This window comes from Aplidium turbinatum, chromosome 15, assembly GCF_918807975.1.
Source record: "Aplidium turbinatum chromosome 15, kaAplTurb1.1, whole genome shotgun sequence".
NCBI classification, from domain to species: Eukaryota; Metazoa; Chordata; class Ascidiacea; order Aplousobranchia; family Polyclinidae; genus Aplidium; species Aplidium turbinatum.
This window is the reverse complement of record NC_137486.1, coordinates 10072882-10094348: the sequence shown is the minus strand read 5'-3', so window position 1 is coordinate 10094348 and position 21467 is coordinate 10072882. Positions and strand designations below refer to the sequence as shown.

Here is a 21467-nt window from a genome sequence, read left to right as displayed (position 1 = left end):
TTTTTTTCACTATAATAGGCTTCCAGAACACTATGCTACATTGGCATACCTGGGGTGGGGTAGGTGTATTCGGAATGGCTCGTTTTGGCGAGTCCAATTCGGCAGGTCCAATTCGGCAAGTCCAATTCGGCTAGTCCGATTCGGTGAGTGCCCTATTCGGCGAGAGCCCTTTTCGGCGAGTTCCCTATTTAGCGATTTTTTGAATTTTTTTTTTAAATATTGGGTACCGTAGCCTAATTATCATTGCCGTTTTAGGGGTTGGGGTTAGAGGTTAGGGGAAAGTGTTAGGATTGGGGTTTAGAGGTTGGGGGTTAGGGTCTTATTTCAACGCTTAGCGACGTTAAAACGATGTAAAAGCAGCAATGATAATTAGGCTATGGTACCCGATAATTTTTAAAAAAAATTTCAAAAAATCGCCGACTAGGGAACTCGCCGAAAAGGGCTCTCGCCGAATAGGACACTCGCCGAATCGGACTAGCCGAATTGGACTCGCCGAATAGTAGCAGACCCAGGTGGATTGGGCCATGCCCATGTATATATTGGCTTAGTCTATAGAACAACATTGTTAATTGCTTTGCCAGTGCAATCCAAAACATATTAAATGCCTTAATGTACGTCGTTAACTACTAAAACATTTTTAAGGGAGGGGGGCATGGCCCAATGCCCCCCCTCTGCGTACTAGGGAGGGCCGTCAATGCACTTTTTTTGTCAAATCACTTAGCAACTCGGCTCAGATAGGAGGCTTGGGTCACAAACAAATAATCTGAATTTTTTTAGATCGGGCCGCGGGAAAACGCCGCACAAAAAAATCAATATTACCCAAATAAAATAAAAATCATTTTTTCTTAAAAAAAAAAAAATTGTTAAATCATTAAAAAAAATAGAAAATACACAAAACGACGAAAACAGTCAAAAACAATCAAAGAACGTAATCTTTCTTTGACTCAAAACGTGAACGCTGTGAGCGAGCAGCAGTTCGCGTCAGAATAAGCTTATGTCTGCTGTCATGGCCGATGACTTCATCGCTTACTTCGGTGACGAGTTTGATTGCGCGCTCAACTGCTTGTGTGCAGCACGGAAAACTGTCAATCGATATAGCCTAGGAACGTCGGTCTTGACGAAAAGCTCTGTGAGCTGTTCGATGCTGAAATCGCGTAGATTGGCGGCTCAGTGAGTTTCCGCTCGCTCCACCGGAGCAACGAGTTTGTTGTCAAATCTGTGTACCCAAAGTTTAGTTTAGGAGTTTCGAAAGGACGTATCCCACCCGTTTACTCGTCCCTTGCTTTCTGGATCCGATGAAATGCGAGCATACGCATTGGCTTAGACTCGTCATGCAGAAGGGCCAACACTACATTCTGCGGATGAGCAGCGAAGGCCTTTGCTTGTAGACAACTGTCGACGACTTTTATTGATTGGCCTGTCAGATAGCGAGTCAGCTTCACCAACCGAAGGAAGGACCGAGCAGCAAAGTGAATCTTCTTGTTTTGCATGGTAGTAAACCACATCGAAGCGTAAACTTTAACGATGTAGCACACGTCGTCATTTCTATCAGCGCCTCTGTTGGTTCTGGCTCCGAGATATAAAGTCGGCATATCCTTGAAACGAGAGTAAGCCATCGTGCATGACCCTGTTTTCCTGGATCGCTGAATCGAATACTTTATGGAGGCAGACTTCCCTCGATGACCAACACGATATCTAGCAGATAGGCTTACTTTTGATCGCCGCTAATTTCCATCACCTCATCGACTTCCTTCAGATTAGTTTTTGTCTTCTCAAACTCGGCGACTGCAAATTCTCCCATTTTGCACTTATCATTAGCGACGACACGGCTGATAAATCCTTTGAAGGTTTGCGGTGCAGATGATTTCCCATCAGGAGTTCGTTGAGGTGAAACTGGCAAATCGATTATTGCATCGTACTCCCGATATGTTTCTCAATGGTAGTGATGGCCCTGTGTGCTTACCTGTAAGTGACAGCAGTTCCATCGCAGCCAACGACTCGAATGCCTTTCACGTCAGTTCCCTTGACTTCAAGAGCAGCCAACATCGTTTTGGCAATCTTGTTCCCAGTTGAACGCCCTTAAATGGAAACGTGGTTGATATGTTCAGATCCTGGGTATTTCAGCATCACGTAGTGGGCTTCGATTGATTTTTGACGATAGCCATAGTTATGCTATTTAATGTAAAAGTTTTATCCTTTCTGTCATCAAAGTAAAGGCCTTCAGCTATTGTGCCGAGCGAACTGGACACGAAGTGACTCGTCTCAAAACGGAACCGTTTTCCTGCACGAACGAGCTTGTTTTTGTCGACTATCATTGTCGGATTGAAATCATCTTTTGTGTCCAGTAATGTTGCGGTTGCGAGGGCAGCTGCTGCTAGACTCGGAATTCCGTACCTTTCCTCCTCACGCGCAACTTTATGCAGATCGAAAGTACATCGCTCCTGCTCTTCTTCGAGTTCTTCTCTGCCAATCGAGCACTCTGAAAGGAAGCGCTTTCTGGGAGTTTCATTCTGTATTGTCGTCATCCGAGTCGTGAGTACATTCTTCGCGTTCTTCCGCTCGTTTTCTCGCTTCTCTCTCTTGAAAACAGCTTCTCCTTCCGCTCGTCCCTCTTCTTGTAAGAGTGTGGAGGCAAAGATTGGTCTTCAATGAAGTTTTCCATTTAGCCGTCTTTCTCGCTGTGAGGATTTTATTCTTCATCTTAACCATGGCCCATTCCTTCAGAATCTTCTTGATCACTCCCTCACGCGTAATGATCGCCACTGTGGCGAAATTGTAGATAGCTCCATTTCCTTCTTGTGATCTCCGGTTTCCTCCTTCTTCATGATTTTCTTCTTTCACTGGGGCGTAACTTCGGAGAAAGTCACCACTGGTGGGGGGTTATATCCCAGAAATGGGGTGATTTACTAATTAGTTGGACCGTGTTGTGCACAGGTCCGGATTTAAGGGGGGAAGAGGGTGCAGTTGCCCCGGACCCCTTTTTGAAGGCCCCTCAGACGTGAAAAAATGTTATTTTGTGTTATTATAATTATTTTCTCTCAGCCTTTGAAATTTCTGCAAGATGCCTCCTTTTTCTTTCAAGGTTAATTTTTGGTCACAAGGTGGCGACTGAGCTTGGCGTAAAGGCATTAGCAACGGTGTGGGTGACTTTCAAGTTACCTTGTAAAGTTTTACGCGCCCTCGGCGCAAAAAACTTTTTTCACGGGCTCCCCGATCTAAGAGTGCCCCAGGCCTCCACCAGTTAAACTCGCCCCTGGTTGTGCACCGTCTTCCTGGCGTTCAATTAAAAAATTGTTTTCGATTTCGTCATTTACTCGACGAACCTCCTAAGAAACTCGAGTTGCTAAGCGATCTGTTTCCGACGGCCCTCCCTACTGCGTACGCAAGTGAAATTTGTATCTTTAGGTTGTTGTCCAGGATACTTCCACTTCTCATTTGTTTATCTTACTTGAAAAAGCTGGTGTAATAGTGTTTACAACTACATGTTGAGTACGGTAATGCAATGAATCCTGAATACTGTATCACACTTGTGTAGCAAACAGGGAAAAATACAAACTGCTGTGCTTGATCGTGCTCTTGATACTTTGGATATTGTATAATGTATAAGGCTATGTATTATAGGGGTCTGCTACTATTCGGCGAGTCCGGTTCGGCTAATCCGATTCGGAAAGTTCCCTATTCGGCGAGAGCCTTTTTCGGCGAGTGCCCTATTCGGCGATTTTTTGAAATTTTATTTTTGAAAGGGAATTATCGGGTACCGCAGCCTAATTATAATTGCCGTTTTTACATCGTTAAATGTTGAAATCGTGCAGAAAGGAATAAAAATAAAAGGTTTGAACTATTAAATTAAAATTCGTTAAAATGTCAGTTCAGTTGGGTTGTTTTTATTTCTGACCATCATATCCAAAACATTACACGTCAACATAGCAAAGGTAGAAGCGACAAAACACGAACGTTAAAACGTGCTTGAATTCGTCATGTCAGTTCAGTTGTTTTTATTTTTAAATCATGATATCAAAAACAATTCACGTCAACATAGCAAAGGTGTAGAAAAAGATAGAAGCGACCAAACGCGAACGTTAAAACGTGCTTGTGACCGAAGTAAGTTATTGAGTTGAAAGAAATTTGGCACAGTTGCAACACCTTCAGAAAAATTTAAGAAATGAAGGGAAAAAAAGAAAAGAAAATGTTACAAAAAAAAAAAATCATGTTCATATCTATAAGTTAGTACTTTTGAATAGTTAAAATGATTAGTTTGGATCAACAAATGTGTGGCCTACAGCTTGGATTGAAAGGAAATTATCGGGTACCGTTGCCTAGTTATCCCGACCAGCAGAAATTGCCGTTTTTACATCGTTTTAACGTCGCTAAACGTTGAAATCGTGTAGAAAAGAGAACTTTGCTGACTAAGATACGTTGAAACTGGGAAACATTCACAGAAGCCCTTCGATTTGTTCCAAGAACCCATTTAGCCTAACAGTTCATTTGTACATTGATTCTACGTCTGAATACATTATCTTAAAAATGCATAATCTTAAAAATGCAACGTATCGAAGGGTTTCTGTGAATGTTTCTCAGTTTCAACGCAGGCCTTAAAACTCGTGTTTTTTTCCGGCAGCCATCGTGGCCTACCGAGAGCTCCTTCTCGGCGGCCAAATCTGCGTGTTTGGACGCCAAAATACAATAACGATAGCACAAGTAACTAGCATTAAACTCGCAACGATGTTAAAATGATCAGTTAGCGTTGTTGAAGTCTGGACGACGTCCTGCAATAGAATCGTTGTACCACGCATTAAATGCTTTATCGGGATTGTAATCCGGTATTGCGGGACCATCTAACGACCCTAAATTGTTTTCACTGCTCGCAGCTCAGTAAATTGCTTCAACTGCATACCGCCTTTCATAAAACCTGACCATTTATTCCGTTATGATGTCACCATTGAGGGTGTGAAGTCACTAACCCACAGCGTTTTCAACTATGAAGCCACGTGTTTTACCCACGGATGTCAACTAACCTAGTTCTCCTTTTTAACAACGATTCAATGTCCGACAACATTGAATCGATATAAATACGACAATATTGCCAGCCGATGTAAATTAGCACTTCGGATTAACACTTTGTTAAAATAAACATCGGGAATTGCAAACAAGACTTACAGCGCTGGTGATCGCAGCTGGATATATTCAATACAACAGCAGTGACTATGATGTGCTGACCTAATTCTGCGTCACTATTTGATACTACATATTTTCGACAGTTAATCCACGATCATTCTATTGTGAAATTAAATAATTGGCTAGAAGAAACCGGCGGCAAACTTGGCCGACGGAGGAGGTAGCACAGGCGGTCATTCAAGCACTACTTAGCGGCGATGGCCGCCGGCTGCTTTAAGGCTTGCAACGTATCCTAGTCATTAAAGTTCTCTTTTCTACACGATTTCAACGTTTAGCGACGTTAAAATGATAGGCCACACATTTGGTTAGCCTTTTCATTCTGTTACTACAATGTAAAAATGAACTGTTAGGCTAACTGGGATCTTGGAACAAATTTTTGCTGGTAGGGATAACTAGGCTACGGTACCCGATAATTTCCTTTCAATCCAAGCTGTAGGCCACACATTTGTTGATCGAAACTAATCATTTTAACTATTCAAAAGTACTAACTTATAGATATGAACATGATTTTTTTTTTGTAACATTTTCTTTTTTTTATTTTCCCTTCACATCTTAAATTTTTCTGAAGGTGTTGCGACTGTGCCAAATTTCTTTCAACTCAATAACTTACTTCGGTCACAAGCACGTTTTAACGTTCGCGTTTTGTCGCTTCTACCTTAAAAACAACTGAACTGACATGACGAATTCAAGCACGTTTTAGCGTTCACGTTTTGTCGCTTCTACCTTTGCTATGTTGACGTGTATTGTTTTTGATATGATGGTCAGAAATAAAAACAACTGAAATGAACTGACATGATGAATTTTAATTTAATAGTTCAAACATTTTATTTTTATTCCTCTTTGCACGTTCAGCGACGTTAAAACGATGTGAAAACAGTTAGGCTACGGTACCCGATAATTCCCTTTCAAAAATAAAATTTCGAAAACTCGCCGAATAGGGCACTCGCCGAAAAAGGCTCTCGCCGAATAGGGAACTCGCCGAATCGGACTAGCCGAATCGGATTAGCCAAATTGGACTCGCCGAAACGGGCCATTCCGGTATTATAGGCCTACTGATTATATATGTATGCTTTTTTTCAGTGTCTCAAGAGAAACAGCAAATGCCCAACGAAATGATGCAAGCAATTATGGTATAAAAATTCGATTTGAATCTTTTGTGTTTATATGCAATTATGCATTGCTAATTTTTTCCAATAATAATAAAGCAATGATTTGCTACTCATTCCAGCTATCGAAACGCAATGGTAATATAGTGTTTTTACTGTATATAATTGTATTTCACTTCATGGCTTTACATCTTTTAGTATGTTATAGTTTATATTCATTTAAAAGTATCTAATGGCTTGCTATGTATCAGATCCCATTTATGAGTCAATCGAAGATGTTAAAAAAAAGCCACTTCAACCTATGCCACCACCATTGAAAAAGACTGAAAACACCTATGATTCTGTAGCAGATGAGCATGTCAGGTAGGCCACGGTTGCTTTGTCATTTTTTTTTTAAATTAAAGTTTTTGTTTCTTCTCAGCATATTTAATTCTTAGTATCTCTGCTGTCACTAATTGTCAATGGATATGCAAGTATTTATCGACAAAAACAAAACAGTTTTCAAACATATATAGATTTTTTTTAACATTTCCAGTTTATTGGCACCAAAGCTCACTTACAAGACATGTTACGGTACAGTGTTTGGATCAACGTGCAAAATTCTTGTTTCGTATATTTAATTTTTTTCGTTAAATATTGTGTATCGTGCAGCGAAGACCAAACAAAGGCTCCAAGGATACCCAACAAACCAGCGGTCTACCAATTGCTTGAAGAGAAAGGGATTGACTCTGTGGAAAAGAAGGAACAAAAGGTGAAAATGCAATTGGCCTGCAAGCCGTGTCAAGTTAAACTCGCATAACTTTTTTAATAACAGGTTGAAATGTCGGCTTGTTTTGTTTCAAATTTTTGAAATTTTTCCCAGAGTAGGTGAAAGTGTGTCAGTGAAATGACAGGTCATGTGGTCTAGCGTTCTGTGAATTTACTTATCAAGGAAACAAATTATTATGACCTGCAGCATTCAAATGTTGTCAAAGTATCTATTTAAATCTTTTTGTTATAGTCATTTCATCATCCTGGATACCTTGGCAATAATTCTCATGTTTAAGCCTTTGTTGCATTATGTATTTAAGAAGGATTCGTTGGCCCTTGTTGCTTCAGTAACGCGTAATGGCTTTAGGATATAGACCAGGCATAATATAGATCGGCATTCGGCAGTGTTCGGATCCGGCCTGCAAATGGTTGGGATCAAAATGTGGAAGCCGACGTGGTAGCAGGTCTATTAAAGAGAATAACTCGAGAGGAGGTGATGCAAGCAATGAAGAAAATGAAATCGGGGAAGGCTCTTGGACTATCTGAAATCACTGTGGAAATGATACGCTCAAGTGGAGAGACAGGATTGAAAGTAATGCAGAAAATCAGCCAACGTGTGTTAGATGGAAAGGAATACCAAATGAATAGAAGACGAGCGTGGTGATGCCCATCTTCAAGAGAAAGGATGATTTAATGGATTGTGGGTCATATAGGAGAGTGGAGTTGTTGGAACATGCAATGAAGGTAGTGGTAAGGCTGTTGGAGAATAGAATAAGATATGTAGTGAAGCTGGACGAAATGCAGTGTTGATTTATGTCTGGAAGGGAACGACATATGCTGTTTTTATTTTGAGAAGGTTGCAAGAGAATTATCGGGACAATGGAAAGAACTTGTTCATGTGTTTCATGGACATGGAAAAGGCGTTTGATAGAGTTCCAAAAAGAGTGATGGAATGGGCAATGAGAAAAAAAAATAAATACCAGAGGCACTCGTGCAAGCAGTTATGCGTCGTTATGACGGTGCAAGGACGAGAGTTCGCGTTGGATCTGTCCTTTCATACGATTTTTTGGTGTAGGTTATTGTACACCAGGGTTCTGTCCTCTCTGAGAGAGGATGCTCTCTCCTCTAATCTTTGCCATTGTGATTGATGTGATTACCGAATGTACAAGAGAAGATTCGATTGAAGAAAGAATAGTTGGTCTTGTTGAAAAGCTGAATGACGAAGTTGAATCAGTGAATTCCTTTTGCTACCAAGGAGATAGATTGAATGCCAGTGGTGGTTGTGAAGCGGCAGTGACTGCAAGAGTAAGATTTGGTTGGGTGAAGTTTAGAGAGTGTCGGGAGTTTTGTGGTAGAAGGTTTCCATTGAAAATGAGAGAAAAACATTTGCGTGAGATCTGCAATGCAGTCACGGAAGTGAGACATGGTGCTTACGGGAAAACAAACTGGCGATTTTAAGAAGAACTGAGAGAGCGATGGTGATGTGTGGCGTGAAGCTGATGGACAAAAGGAACATCGAAGAATTTATAAACCTGCTTGGGTTGAATGAAAATGTCGATAAGTTGGTGAAGGCGAATGGAGTGAGGTGGTACGGGCATGTTTTGAGAAGGGATAAAAAGCTATTTTTTCTGTTAGCCTCACAACTGTGCTTTACAAAGCTTGCCTTGGAATAAATCAATGATATGGCTTGACATCCTATAATTTATACATCGATTTAACATCTGCAGACACCAACGGACAGTCGGACACTGTAAAATAACTGATTTTGTTACGGCAACAACAAGTTCAAATCAATGGAAACCGTTCTGTCTGATGCGTAGTTTTTTCTGGTTTCATACATGTCTCATTTTCTCTTGCTTATGTTATAATGGCAACAAGAGTAGTAGGACTTTTTGTTTGTGTTTGCTACACCCACTGATAGAAAGTGTTTGGTTAAGGTAGCTTCCATTTCAGCAGTAGTTTCCGTTTTGTATGTGCGCTATGCAGGTGTTTCCGTTTTTTATAATATATGTACAATGGATAGGCTACAATTTCCAACTTAAATCACCTTGAATCTTTAATAATTAGTTTTGCGGTTAATTTGGGAAACTTAAAAGTATTGTCGGTTGATAAAAACCTGTGATCAACCTGTTGACAAAAATATCAAAATTATTTTACTTACAGCTCTGCTCATGACAGTTCAAACGAGTAGTTCATTTTAAGAACACTCGTCATGTCTTGGATTTTGTAACTTAATGTTATTGTTTTGTTTTACCGAGTTATAATGTATTCTATTTGGTGTTTTTAGGTTCTAGAAATACAAAAAAAGCCCAGTCCATATTCACAAAGTGGAGCCCCTATCCGTCATCTTAAAGGAGAAATGCCATGCGCTCCTCCACGAAAACCACGTGCAAAGACTTTATCCAGCATCCCTCCTCCAATACCATCTGGTAAAAGTGGATCCACCAAAGATGTTGAGGAACTTTTAGGATCAAATAAAGCTTTGACTTCTTCTGCTCCTGATCTGTCACTCAATTTCAAGAAACCAATCCCGGCAGTACCTCTGCTGAATCCCCCTCCAAGCGTACCAAAGCAAAAAAATGTTCTTCCTAATGCACCATTCGACCCTCTTTCTATTCCTCAACAAACCGACTCATTAACTCCTCAGAATGAAAAGCTTCACTTGACACTGTTGGAGGACACTGCCGACCAACGTGGTAGATCATCAACTGCGACTAATGGCAAGAATGTTAAAGAAGCAGTTGATTTTTCTGGCAGCAATTCGGCTCTCAAAACAGCCATCCCGAACAACAGCATCCTTTTTCGTCCGACCAATCCGTTCTCTCCGAACTATCAACCTCCAAAACTTTCAGAATCGGATCTGGCAGACGCACGCCTCTCCGACTTGAGAGACTCCTCATCACATTCACACCAAGAGGACTTAAAAGAAGCGTCAAATATTCCTTATCTGACAGTATTCAATAGTGATGTTGGTTCCAAAGTCATACCTTCATGCTATCCTTCCTTATCCCATATGGAAGGCAATACGGCTGAAGAATACGAAACTGTAGACGTGACGCCATCTGCTCCCCCTCTAACTGCCACTTTAGTGCGAAAAGATGCAGAGTTTTTGCAGCAGCAACTTCGGACTTTGAACGTTGGGCAATCTGATCAAACTCTATCCGATGATGATAACTTTGCGCAAGAAGTTGGAGTGGTGAGTGGAGCAATCAAAATCGATTTTTATTTTTTCATAATCACAAAATCTCATTTTTTGCCCAATTCAGTTTCATGTGATGATGTAACATGTGCTGCACTTGAAAATTAAAAAGAAACTTTTTCTATTTAGACATCGTTGATCCGTCCATCGGCTCCTCATCTTTCTCAAAGCATGATTCGTCGAGACAGGGATGCAGCAAAAATCCAAATCAAAGAGTTAGTCAAATTTTTATGAGTTTTTAATTGTTTACGCTGTATCGAGCTTGTACGCCGAACTACTGAAATAGATGCCTTCGAACCGTTTTTATAAGAATTTCTGTCACGCTGCATATTCCTACATGTTTATTAAGTTTATGATGATTGATGCGTTATGAAGAAATATTTTCTTCCATCTTGTTTTATGGCACATGTTCTTTAATTTCTATGGTTAGTGCAGGTAAGTGTTTTTTATTCATTCACTCTTTCCTCTGTTTGAAGCGAGCTTTGTCGTTTTATTAACATGTGATGCTGAGTGACTAGCTGCAACCGTGGCGCAGTGATACCGCATTGCGCTCCGAATCGAAAGGGCAGGCGTTCGATTCCCAGACTTACTTTGTGCAATTTGTTTTATGCTCGATACTCGACTCTCGTCATATGCCTATCTAAAGCATAGGAGTGTGCTAAGTGCATCAGTGCTGGATAAAGGGGTGGATAGTAACTTAGAAGAAAACATCATTGAAGACTATGCAACTAGAACTAGGCCTGATGTTGTTTTAAACTTGAAAACATGTCTTATTGTCATGTATTTTGAATTTATAATAATATTGCACCTCATCTGGTATCTATCACTGTTAGTTTTCGATTTGCTTAATGAAAACTAAACTTGTTGCCTCCAATCAAACTCAAACCGCAAGGACAACAAAATTCCCGTTTTTCCAATGTAAAACGAGCCAAAAGCATGCTGCGCAAAAATTTCTAAACACCAACAACTGTGTCTAGGGCAAATTCTAGCGAGTCCACATACGCCTGCGCAGATACGAACATCGTCTGCGTGAAGTTGGGCATTATTGGAGACAACAAACAAAGTTTCCTCCATCCTGTGATGCCATCCCATTGCTTTAAGTGTGGGGCAATTGCAAACAACGCTGAACAGGTATGGGTAGATGTTTTTGTATTTTTACATAAAATGTCGTCTACGTCGTTTAACGTCAAGTAGTGGATTCAGGAATAAGCTGCTGATATTCTCTATCCTGCAATTCATATTCCATTATTCTATGTATTGTTTGTCAGTCGTAGTTAAGTCTTAAAAACTATATATATAATATACTATTAAACACATAATCATAAGAGTGTTGGAGAAATGTTGTTGTGTCGGCATGAGTTTTTGTTTGCAGGGCACACAGCTTTCAAAGAGCGGCATGCCACCTCACGACATTTAAACTATATTTGAAAGATGCTTATTTATGAGTTATGACTTGAGAATTCGTACAGGAAAGATCAGAAATACTTTGCGTTCACATGCGATCAACACTCTTTGGTTCACTTTGCTTGAAACAACCAACGACATCAGGGATAGTTTCGATTGGTGACAATTCGACTCACGACTGATTCACATGACGAATCATGTTGTGATTAATTGGTAGTTTAGGGGGTTTCTACGTTATTGAGGATGCACGCTGCAAATGCATGCATGACAGAATTGCTTCTTGTTTGTTTATTTGTTTGAAGAATGACGTCACATATTCAGATAACACTTGAAGCGGTCTCAGTTCGGTTTTCTTAAACCTATTTGTGTTTAATGTTTATGCAAACTGTGTATCATTAACTTCAATTCTGTGTGGTTGTCCTACTGTTGGATGCGGCATCGTGGTGAACATTTGTCACTTTGGCCTTCAGTTTATGGTTGCTGTTTGTAATCAAACGACACGGTTTAACATTTTAACTAAACTTGCAAATGCAAAACCTTTCAAAAAATTTTCTCAATCAGCTTTGGTTATCTATTTAATTAGTGGCTCCGAGTGATAAAAGCGTTTAATCAAAGGATGGGTGAACGCTTTAGGCTACAAGCAGGCAAGAAATCTTTTAGAGTTGGAATTATGGACCCAGGTAGCGCAAGAGCGTCATGAACTTGTAGCTGACTACGTCGTAGCAACCTGCGCTTCCGTTGATATGCTGCTAGTAATATTTGCAAGGACCTGGCCCACTGGTTGTAGCTTGCCCATACCAAGTCTAATCTATGCCCAAAAAGACCTTAATTCGAGAGCACATGACTGTCTTAGCAAGACAGGAAATGACAAGCTTGATCGTCGTCGTCGTCAGCGTATGCTCAAATTCTATGAATGGAGACAAAGGACTAGATGAACTTCAATTCGCTTTTAATTCCAATTCATACACAACATGAATTTGTTGTATATCCGGATTTCGAGCATTTAGCTCTCTTCAGTACAACTTTTGAATTGCGAATGAATAACACTACAAATGAACTGGTATTTATAGCGAAAAAGGTTCCACGTTGACAGCGATGGCATTGCAAAACCAACGTCAATCACTGCCAACGTAGAGCAAACAATTTGGACAGTGGCGAAACGGTTGAACGAACAATGGATAAAGGCCTACGAATAAAATTAACACGTGGAGAAACTTGCGTTAACAATATCGACGTGGAATTTCATTGCGTAAATACTTGATGATAGACCCGAAGATTAACTTCTTTGCCTTCCTGAGCACTTTATTCTATTCTTTAACCACTGGCGCACCTCAGTTACAACCTACTGTTTAATCAGGAATGGAACTGTATCTTTTGCGAGTCGAAAAACAATTCTCATGTGCAATCAGTGCCTGCCGACTGCGCAAATGACGTCACATACGTACTTCAGCCGCCCACTTGTTCATCAACGGCGGATGAATCCCTCGTTATTTTTTGTGTGGATACATCCGGGAGCATGTGTGTCTCATCGGAGGTAAGTCAGTATAAAGCAGACGTCGCGTTGAATATTATGCACCTTGAAAAATGTGTATGGTGTACTCCAGTTAATCTTTTAAGGTTGGATGCACCGATAACAATTGATTCTTTTAAGCGGCTGATAAAGCTTACAGTCTGATTAGATCAGTGGTTCTCAAACTTTTTTTTGTTGCGACGCCTCTGGAAAAGTTTTCTGGACTTGCGACGCCAGCAAATAAAAGTTAATGAGGAAACTTATTAGTAAAGTTTTGCTTGTTGATACAACAACAAAAAGCAATGCATATTATTTAATGTGACGTGTGGGCTTGTTTGTTTTTACAAAGTTCATTAAATCTTGGGAGAATTTTTGAAATTGCCACCCGCATTTTTCTTTCAGTGTTTATTGGTGATCGAAATTTGCTTTTTATCACCGCCAAGGCAGAAAATCCTGCTTTACATAAATAAATTCGTAGTGCTTTCTTCACCAAAGCTGGATAATCGCCATTCATTGAAATCCAGAAATTTGCCGGATTTCCTGAATTAAACGTCCTTTTCAGGAAATTGTCACAAGAAAGGTCAATGTAGGCCTCTTTTTCTTGTGCAGTACAAGACAGTGGAGTAGGTTGGACGAAAGGATCACGAATCCATTCGTAGTTTGATAAATTTTTCGGGAAGTATTTTGCAAATTTCGACTCGAGCTTGGACAAATGTTGCCCAAATATGCTTCACAAATTTGAAGGCAGCGTCATACTTTTCTTTTCAAGCAAATTGGACAAGAAAGTGATGTATCGAGAGCTTCCAGACAGGTTTGCTATATCTTCCACAATAGCAGCTTTTTAACGAATGCTGCAATTTTATCTGAAATGTCATTTTTATTCGGCCCTTGCATAGAAATGTTCAGTTTGGCGAAGATATCACACAAGTAAAGTAAGCCAACTTCAATAAAAAATTGTTCTGAGCTAAACAATCTGCAAGTGGATTATTTTCTTGCTGGAAAAAAGCCTCAAGTTCATCCACCAATTCGTAGAAGCGTTCAAAGAATTTTCTAAGCGAAAGCCACTTGGATGAAAATTAAAAGAGCAAACTCCGATGCGCTGCATTTATTTCTCAACAAAGTTTTTTGAAAACTCTTGACTTCAGTGGGCGTGTTTTAATGAAGTTAACAACTTTGATGACAACTGAAACTGTTAATCAATTGGATTAACCTCATCTTTATAAGATAAACTGAATTCAGCTACGAAACGAAACTCTTCTGCGACGCCCTTGGAAAATTGAAACGACGCACCAGGGCGTCGCGACGCACAGTTTGAGAACTACTGGATTAGATAATTCAAAAGAGTTTGCTCGAAGTTAATCGACGGATCGGTAATTGTAATCATTTTATTTTTGAAACCGCCATAAATTGGTTTTATGTTGCAACTTGTAGGTGACGTCAGACACCGGATGTTTATTCGTTTCACGCTTGAAAGTATGTATTCCTATCCACGTTCTACTTTCTACTAAAGTTTAAGTTTGTATCAAGCAAAATCAGGATATAGCTGGACTAAATCCTTATGTAGTTTGGATGAAAGCATCTGTTTAAGAGTAAAGATTCTAAATCAGAATCCATGCCTTGCAAGGCTGTGTATTTTTTATATTAAAATATAAGTTTTGTGTTACAATTTAATAATCCACGGTTTGTCTAAATGTAGTAGGCCTACGTATGATGTCATTAATATAACCAGGTTAAACTGACATAGCGAGATATTTCTATTTTTTTGCAGCGCGAGCTCAGCATGCCAAAAACGTTGTGCACTAATGCAGTGAATTTGAAAACCACCGATCACGTTTTGTGTTTAGTAATAGATTGAGTTTCGCTTTTAGCAGCATGATCGTTGTTTACTTCTAGTGTAAATACAAACGATCTGTTTTAACCTGATGCAATTCCTTAGTCATGCGCAATGTTGTGTTTAGTTTCTTCCTGCTTCACGAATTGCATTAAAATATTTCATCAGAGCCTGCAGCAAGCCATCAGCGATCAACTCAACATCATCGAAGCAACGAAACCGAATTGCAGAGTCGCTTTGGTCACATTCAACAGCGAGGTTTGATTTGTTTGTGAAATTCTTTTGTTGTAGTTTTAACGTGTTTCAAACTACAATTTTTAAACATTACAATACATTTACACGGTGTAAGTATCTTATACAGCTATCAAATTGTGCAACTTTCACTCGCGTCTGACGAACTTGCTAGAATGCTTTTATCATGCGCTGGATACATTCGGATTGCGTAACTACCAAATCAACTTTTTTTGCATTGATTAACCGGTCAAGGTAAAAATATCACTAATTGGCTGGCTGGGTGAACACTGAACACCCCTTACCAAAAGTGGTTGTACAACATAACAATGCATCTTGAAACCTCGGTCACAGACCGGACTCCAACAAAACTGACAAGGGAAATGTAACAACATGGTTGTGTGACTTGAAGCGTGAAAATTGGTTTAAGTTTTCTCTTTAGACGAGTTTTCAAGTCGATAATATGGTAGTTTTTTATTGCTTTCAGACTAAAATTTTGTAATATGGCCACAGATTAATAAAAGCCATTATTAAGGTTTTCATAAGAAAGGCTGCAGATTAAGATCCTTAGGAACTTTAGCTGTGTTTCTGGGAGTATAGCATAGACAAAAATGACATAAAATTGCGATGAACGCATTTTCTTTCAGGTGCAAATGCTAGGTGATGGCTCTCCTGAACAAGCCACCTTTTTATCAGAATATCAACTGTTGGACTTCGACTATTTGTGCCACACTGGCTGGAATGCACCTCTGCCTAGCTTGATACACAGTTCACGTGTTCAACTGACTAAGACTGTGCTTGGGTATGTGTATTTGTGTATCCACCAGATTGTGCCTGTTTTACTACTTTTTTAAAGCAATCAAAAGTGGAAAAAAATAACTGGAAAAGGCGATCTGGTACTAAAGCACTTCCTCAAATGGGCGATTTACCTAATACAGAAGCAATCATCAAGAAAACAATTTTTTTTAAAGCCAAGATCATTCACGACGCACATTAAACTTTTATGATAAAAGTTGACATTTTTTTGTGACATTTCTTTGGTTATTCGTTATTATTAAACAATTTTCCGTGCTGTTAAATCACAACTCAATAAATTGTGGTCAGATATAAATTCGGCTTTGTATGCAAATAGAGATTGACTTCTTAAACATTTGTAACACTTTTTTGGAGGAGTCATTGTTCTATAGCGCTGAAAATACAACTACGATGTTTAGTCTCCGAATACGAATTTGAGGTAGTAGTAAAATCAATGCTTACGATTTCATTGCAATTTTCATCTCGTTTTAATTACCTGCCAAAATTGCGTCCGCTCATCTTTATTGGATCAGCTCTACATTTCATGAATCAAACTTGTTCATGCTCAGACTGAAAGAAAGCGGTGGAACTGCTCTCGGCCCAGCATTGCTGTTGTCAACCGCCATGGCCTCAAAATTGCCGGGATCGCAGGTGACGAATATCTTAGTCCGCACCTTTCGAAGTTTTCTTTTCATGCCGCCTATGTGGTTATTGTAAGCTTTTTCGTCACGCCACTGCAGTGCTGAATAACATATGTCATCCATGGGTTTACCTTATGCTTTTGTTCAAACGGTTTCTTTTGAATGCTCTAAAATTAGACACACATCGTGTTCAACCGACAAATTTTTATCTTTAACCTAGTTCGACCATGGTCACCCGTGTGTTCACGAAATATGGAAGAAGAAAATTGGTTTTGTGTAATACAGTAATCCAAGTTTATCGAATGCGCAACTTTTCAAAGTCAATACGCTGCTTTTACTATTTTAGCATATTGTACGTTTTGTATCGCAACAGCTCTGCTTTATGAGAATGCTTAACTGTTTGACTGCTATGTGTCTTCAAAACTCCGAGAAACTACTGGGAACAGGCTTCACTGCACTCATGTAACTACCAGTTCTGAAAAGAATAAACTCAAGAGATTCTATTAGTTGCGTATGACGTTGCTAAATTATGCGAAAATCAATGTACCCTAATCTAAAAACATAAAAATTTGGTATGCTGTGTTGAGCATCTAGACTGGAGAAGTTTGTAGGCATCTGGTCTGATCTTTGGGACTCTTCAAACCCGTGCCTTTCTCACTACATTAGCTCGACTGCCACTAATCAAAAGTTGATTGCTCATAGGCAGCCCTCATTTTTATCCGCTTGATTTTTTGTCATTGGTGAGAGCCTTGGAACGTCACTCAAAAGGGCTTCGGTTCGTTCAAACTATTTTTATTGAAGCTTTATTCACAGGTTGTCGTCTGCACAGATGGTCGCGCCAATGTTGGGGTTGGTAGTCTCGAAACAGAGGAAGATTATGCATCATGTCATCATTTCTACAACCAAGCAACTGGCCTCGCTGCTTCGAGAGGGTTAGAAATACAGTACATGATGAACTCTTTTGACAAACTTTTGACCAACTCTTTTGAGCGTTTTGACAAAAACATTATTAATTTTAAGTAATTTTTATTTGGGAGCAAAGTAGTTAGAACCACTGGTCAAGCCGATAAAAAAAATATATAAAGCTCATAATGTAGAAACTAAGCACAATTCACCGTCAACAGCAATTTGAAGGTTAGCTGCGCCAGGAATTTCTGTCATTCAAAATTACTGAAAATATAAACAGTCTGATTTTCTGTTATATATTTATTTATTTTTGTCAAGTTTTGTGTGACCTTTCAAATCACTTCGTTTTGCAATCCCCCAGCATCTGCGGCAGCCTTCTTGAATTCTTGGCTGAAGAATTAAGTTATTCATGGAAGTTTTGTCGTTACTTTCAGAGTGATCGTTTCAATTATGAGCATTGCTGGGTCCGACTGCCGTCTTGTCCAGCTTGGGAAAGTTGCCGATAAAACCTCGGGGAAGGTAAAACCTTGTCTTATCTTTTAGAAATTTTGCCTTCAGTGGCTGTGTTACCTGTTGAGTGTTGAAAGGTATCTTTTACGATAACTTACGTTTTTTTACGTTTTAAAACTGGCAAGGTTTTGCCACCCTTTCCTGCTCATTGTGTGCTGATTTATTGCATATTGTAGCTAATATTTTTGTCTCGGATACGTGAATTATGGAAATGAAGTCCGTTGTGAAAATTGATTTTGCATGTTAAAAGAGCGTTTTGACCAGCGTGTTAAATATGTGATTTTTGGTACGTGCGTTCGGTTGAAACCGCACTGAATTAGCCTAGTTACCAATGATGGTATGGTCTTATAATCAAAGGCAAATGCTGCAGGCGTTTACTGGAGCTTCGTGGTGCTCAGTCGTTTTAACGGCATCAATCCATACTAAAATAAAAAGAAGAATATTTAAGGTGATTTTCGAGGAAATAGTCCGTCTTGCTGTGAATCTTTGACTCGATTACATGATTTACCAGCTTTTCCGTATGTTGTTGGCTTATGCGTAGAATATACTGCACTGTAGATTTTGAGTACTGTATGAATGCTTATAATCCCCTTTCCAATTTATCTGCTCTTCGCAAGAAGCTTTTGAGAAAATTTATGATCCGCAGATGTTAAATCATTGTAAAACTGACAGATTTTGGTGTCTGGGCAAGGATTCTTTAGTTTTTCATCGAAGTTGTTCGACCTCGCAAGTTTATTTCTTCTATGTTTGTCATTGACAGGTGAGCATAGTAGAAGCCAACGAGTTATCAGAAGCGTTTGAAAACATTATCTTGCGAAACGTCTTAGCCACAAACGTCTCCATCGATCTGGTCACACAAAAGCACTTGTAAGTGAACTTTGTTCAGATGCCGTGTTTATAGAAACCTGTTGTTATATGAGATTTGTTCTACAGTCTATTGCTTTTTTTTAACTTCAATAAGTCGTGTTGCTTCTGTTGCACAACATTGAAGCTTCTTCGCAGCTGCTATATTCTTTATGTTTAAATCGAGTTTTAGTTTTTGCGATCAATATTTTTTCATCAAAACCGATTTCTTGGGGATTTAATAAACTTTGTGAAATGTAAGAAGACTCTTTATTCCAAAACTAAAATAATTCTTTTTTTGGAAAATGAATTATGGCCGCTTCGCATTCTTTTGGAGCTTTGAACCACTAACGCAGCCCCGGTCATCGAAACTGACAGAATAAAGTAATAAAATTTTTGCTCGTTTATGAGTTATGATCAAGGCAAGTTTTTATTGACCTGATAATCTTAGATTTCTCACTGATGCGAAAAAATGAAATCGCCGGCGGCTTAAAACATGCAAGCCCCAAGACATTTTCTATGATACGTATTCTTCAGATACTTTTACAACGAGGAGAACATAGCCAGCAGCACCGTTTCCCAATTCATTGGCAACACTACCAGCGACTCTGAGGTCACTTTCCGTTATGGAATGCACCAAGACAATGGTGTGTATTGTTGCAGGATCTATTGTAGTGTTTTTCCAGCTCGTAAAAATTGCTATTTTTACATAAATGACTGCTTTAGTAAGTTGTACTTCAAGGTATCTCAAACAGTGGCTCTCTTCAGCCTTGTTTTACCACTTTGTAGAGTAGCAGCAGGGTTTTGTGAGTGCTTGTTTATTTATTTTTTTTTTATTTTGAAAAAATTACACTTAACTTTTAGTAACTTTAGAAACATGCCCTGCCTAGTAAAGCTTCACAACAATTTCCTGACCATAATAATCAAGCTGGCGTTTTAAAATGAAGTTAGATGTCCTCTACGAAGAGGACCCATATCAGATGACCCGTTTAGTTTACTCGTACAACCATTTATTCTGGTATCGACCATATTTGTAAAGAAAGATGTCGAGTTCAATTTTAAACTGCCAGCATGATTTGTTTGGCTAAACACAATGTTGTTGACAGTTAACAACCACGTTCATAAATAACAATGTTATGGTTTTATTTATTGTCCCTCCACTACAGCTAAGGTCTTTTAGCGATAGGGCTCATTTTGTATCAGGTTAACGATGTCATCACATTATTACTCGACTTATTCTCACGGCGTTATGCAAGAAAGAACACAATCGGTGACGTGTTTAAAGTCTTTAGTTTGACCCGACCTGGAATCGGTCTCAGATTTACCAGAACTGAAGGTGATAACCACTCGGCCACTGAGCTGGTTAACAACGACACATTGTACAACACATAATGACGTCACCACAGCGAAGATTTGCGGCTCATACGTACCTAGTTTATCCAAAACAATCAATCATTAGTCTACACGAAACTGATTTTCAATGTACGCAGTTTATTTCGTAATTTCCTAAATACGTTCAAAATCGTGAAATTTTCAATTTACTGCTCATACGTACGCAGTTTCTTTAACACAATCAGTAAGCAATTTTACTTATTTTCAATGCAAGCAGTTTATTCTATTGTGAAATTTTTGATAATCATTATTCTCTCCAACATGCTGTGTCATCGTCCACCGTATTCTAGAACTTGCAGTGACGCCACCTCCCAAGGAAGCTCATTTCCAACTGAAAATCATGTATCGCTCATTGGATGGCGCGGTCAAGATGCGTGTGCTGACGCAACGACGATGGGTGACTCAAGACAGAGCGTTGGCAGAGAGCGAGATGGACCCGGCTGTGATAGGTATGTTTGCTATTGATGCTAACGTGCTTTCTGTTGGTAGTGCCATTGATTTGAAGCTGGGTTTTGTATAGTGTTTTTGCAGCAACTGAAAACACAGACTTTGTGAAACTGTTTTGTACTACTGTAATTTCTGAACACTGTTTTATTGATTTGTGTGTTCACTGTGTCATTCTCAACAGACTTTGTGAAACTTTTGTTTAGCTTTCGTGTAGGTTTGGTGGCTGTTTAAACTAACGATACCACTGTGATTTTTAAACACATTATTTTACTGATTTGTGTGTTTGCTGTGTCATTCTCAACGGTCTCGCGCCAGCAATGAAAAATAAAATTGAGTTGAACTTGGAGATTTTGCCAATGATCTTTTATTTCATCATTGCTTCTTGTTTCTATTCTTAATGATTTGTTTCTTTAGGAACATACGCGAGTCAGTCTGCGGCAAGGTTGGCTTTGCAAGGTGATCTTGACAGTGCGCAGCAGGTTGCCAACGCTCACAAGGCACTGGTCAACCGAGGCATGTGAGTCACTCAGTTTTCTACAATAAAGTTTCATTATTGCTTATTAAAGGTATTCTTTTTTTTAAGCTGAAGCGACAAAATCTCCTCTCTCAACCGATGGCACAGTCGGCTATTTTGCTTTGGAAAAGTAAACAACGTGAAACCAATATGCTGTGGAGTGATCAAGTGGTGTCTTTTACGCACCGTTGATAAAGTTTCTGCTCTTTTTCC

General features: G+C 39.3%; 1 protein-coding gene across 1 annotated transcript in view; it reads left to right on the top strand.

Moving 5' to 3' along the window:
- LOC145784337 (uncharacterized) overlaps positions 1 to 21467 on the top strand; it is a 28997-nt gene that overhangs the window by 1447 nt on the left and 6083 nt on the right. Inside the window, exons 2-18 of the mRNA XM_082596137.1 lie at positions 6256 to 6305; positions 6533 to 6644; positions 6933 to 7032; positions 9319 to 10227; positions 10360 to 10445; positions 11208 to 11361; positions 12992 to 13168; positions 14576 to 14617; positions 15144 to 15233; positions 15854 to 16008; positions 16571 to 16652; positions 17456 to 17574; positions 17983 to 18067; positions 18819 to 18925; positions 19439 to 19548; positions 20584 to 20742; positions 21155 to 21257. Of these exons, the coding sequence (XP_082452263.1) occupies positions 6256 to 6305; positions 6533 to 6644; positions 6933 to 7032; positions 9319 to 10227; positions 10360 to 10445; positions 11208 to 11361; positions 12992 to 13168; positions 14576 to 14617; positions 15144 to 15233; positions 15854 to 16008; positions 16571 to 16652; positions 17456 to 17574; positions 17983 to 18067; positions 18819 to 18925; positions 19439 to 19548; positions 20584 to 20742; positions 21155 to 21257 (2640 nt within the window). The remainder of the gene's footprint in view (positions 1 to 6255; positions 6306 to 6532; positions 6645 to 6932; positions 7033 to 9318; positions 10228 to 10359; positions 10446 to 11207; positions 11362 to 12991; positions 13169 to 14575; positions 14618 to 15143; positions 15234 to 15853; positions 16009 to 16570; positions 16653 to 17455; positions 17575 to 17982; positions 18068 to 18818; positions 18926 to 19438; positions 19549 to 20583; positions 20743 to 21154; positions 21258 to 21467) is intronic.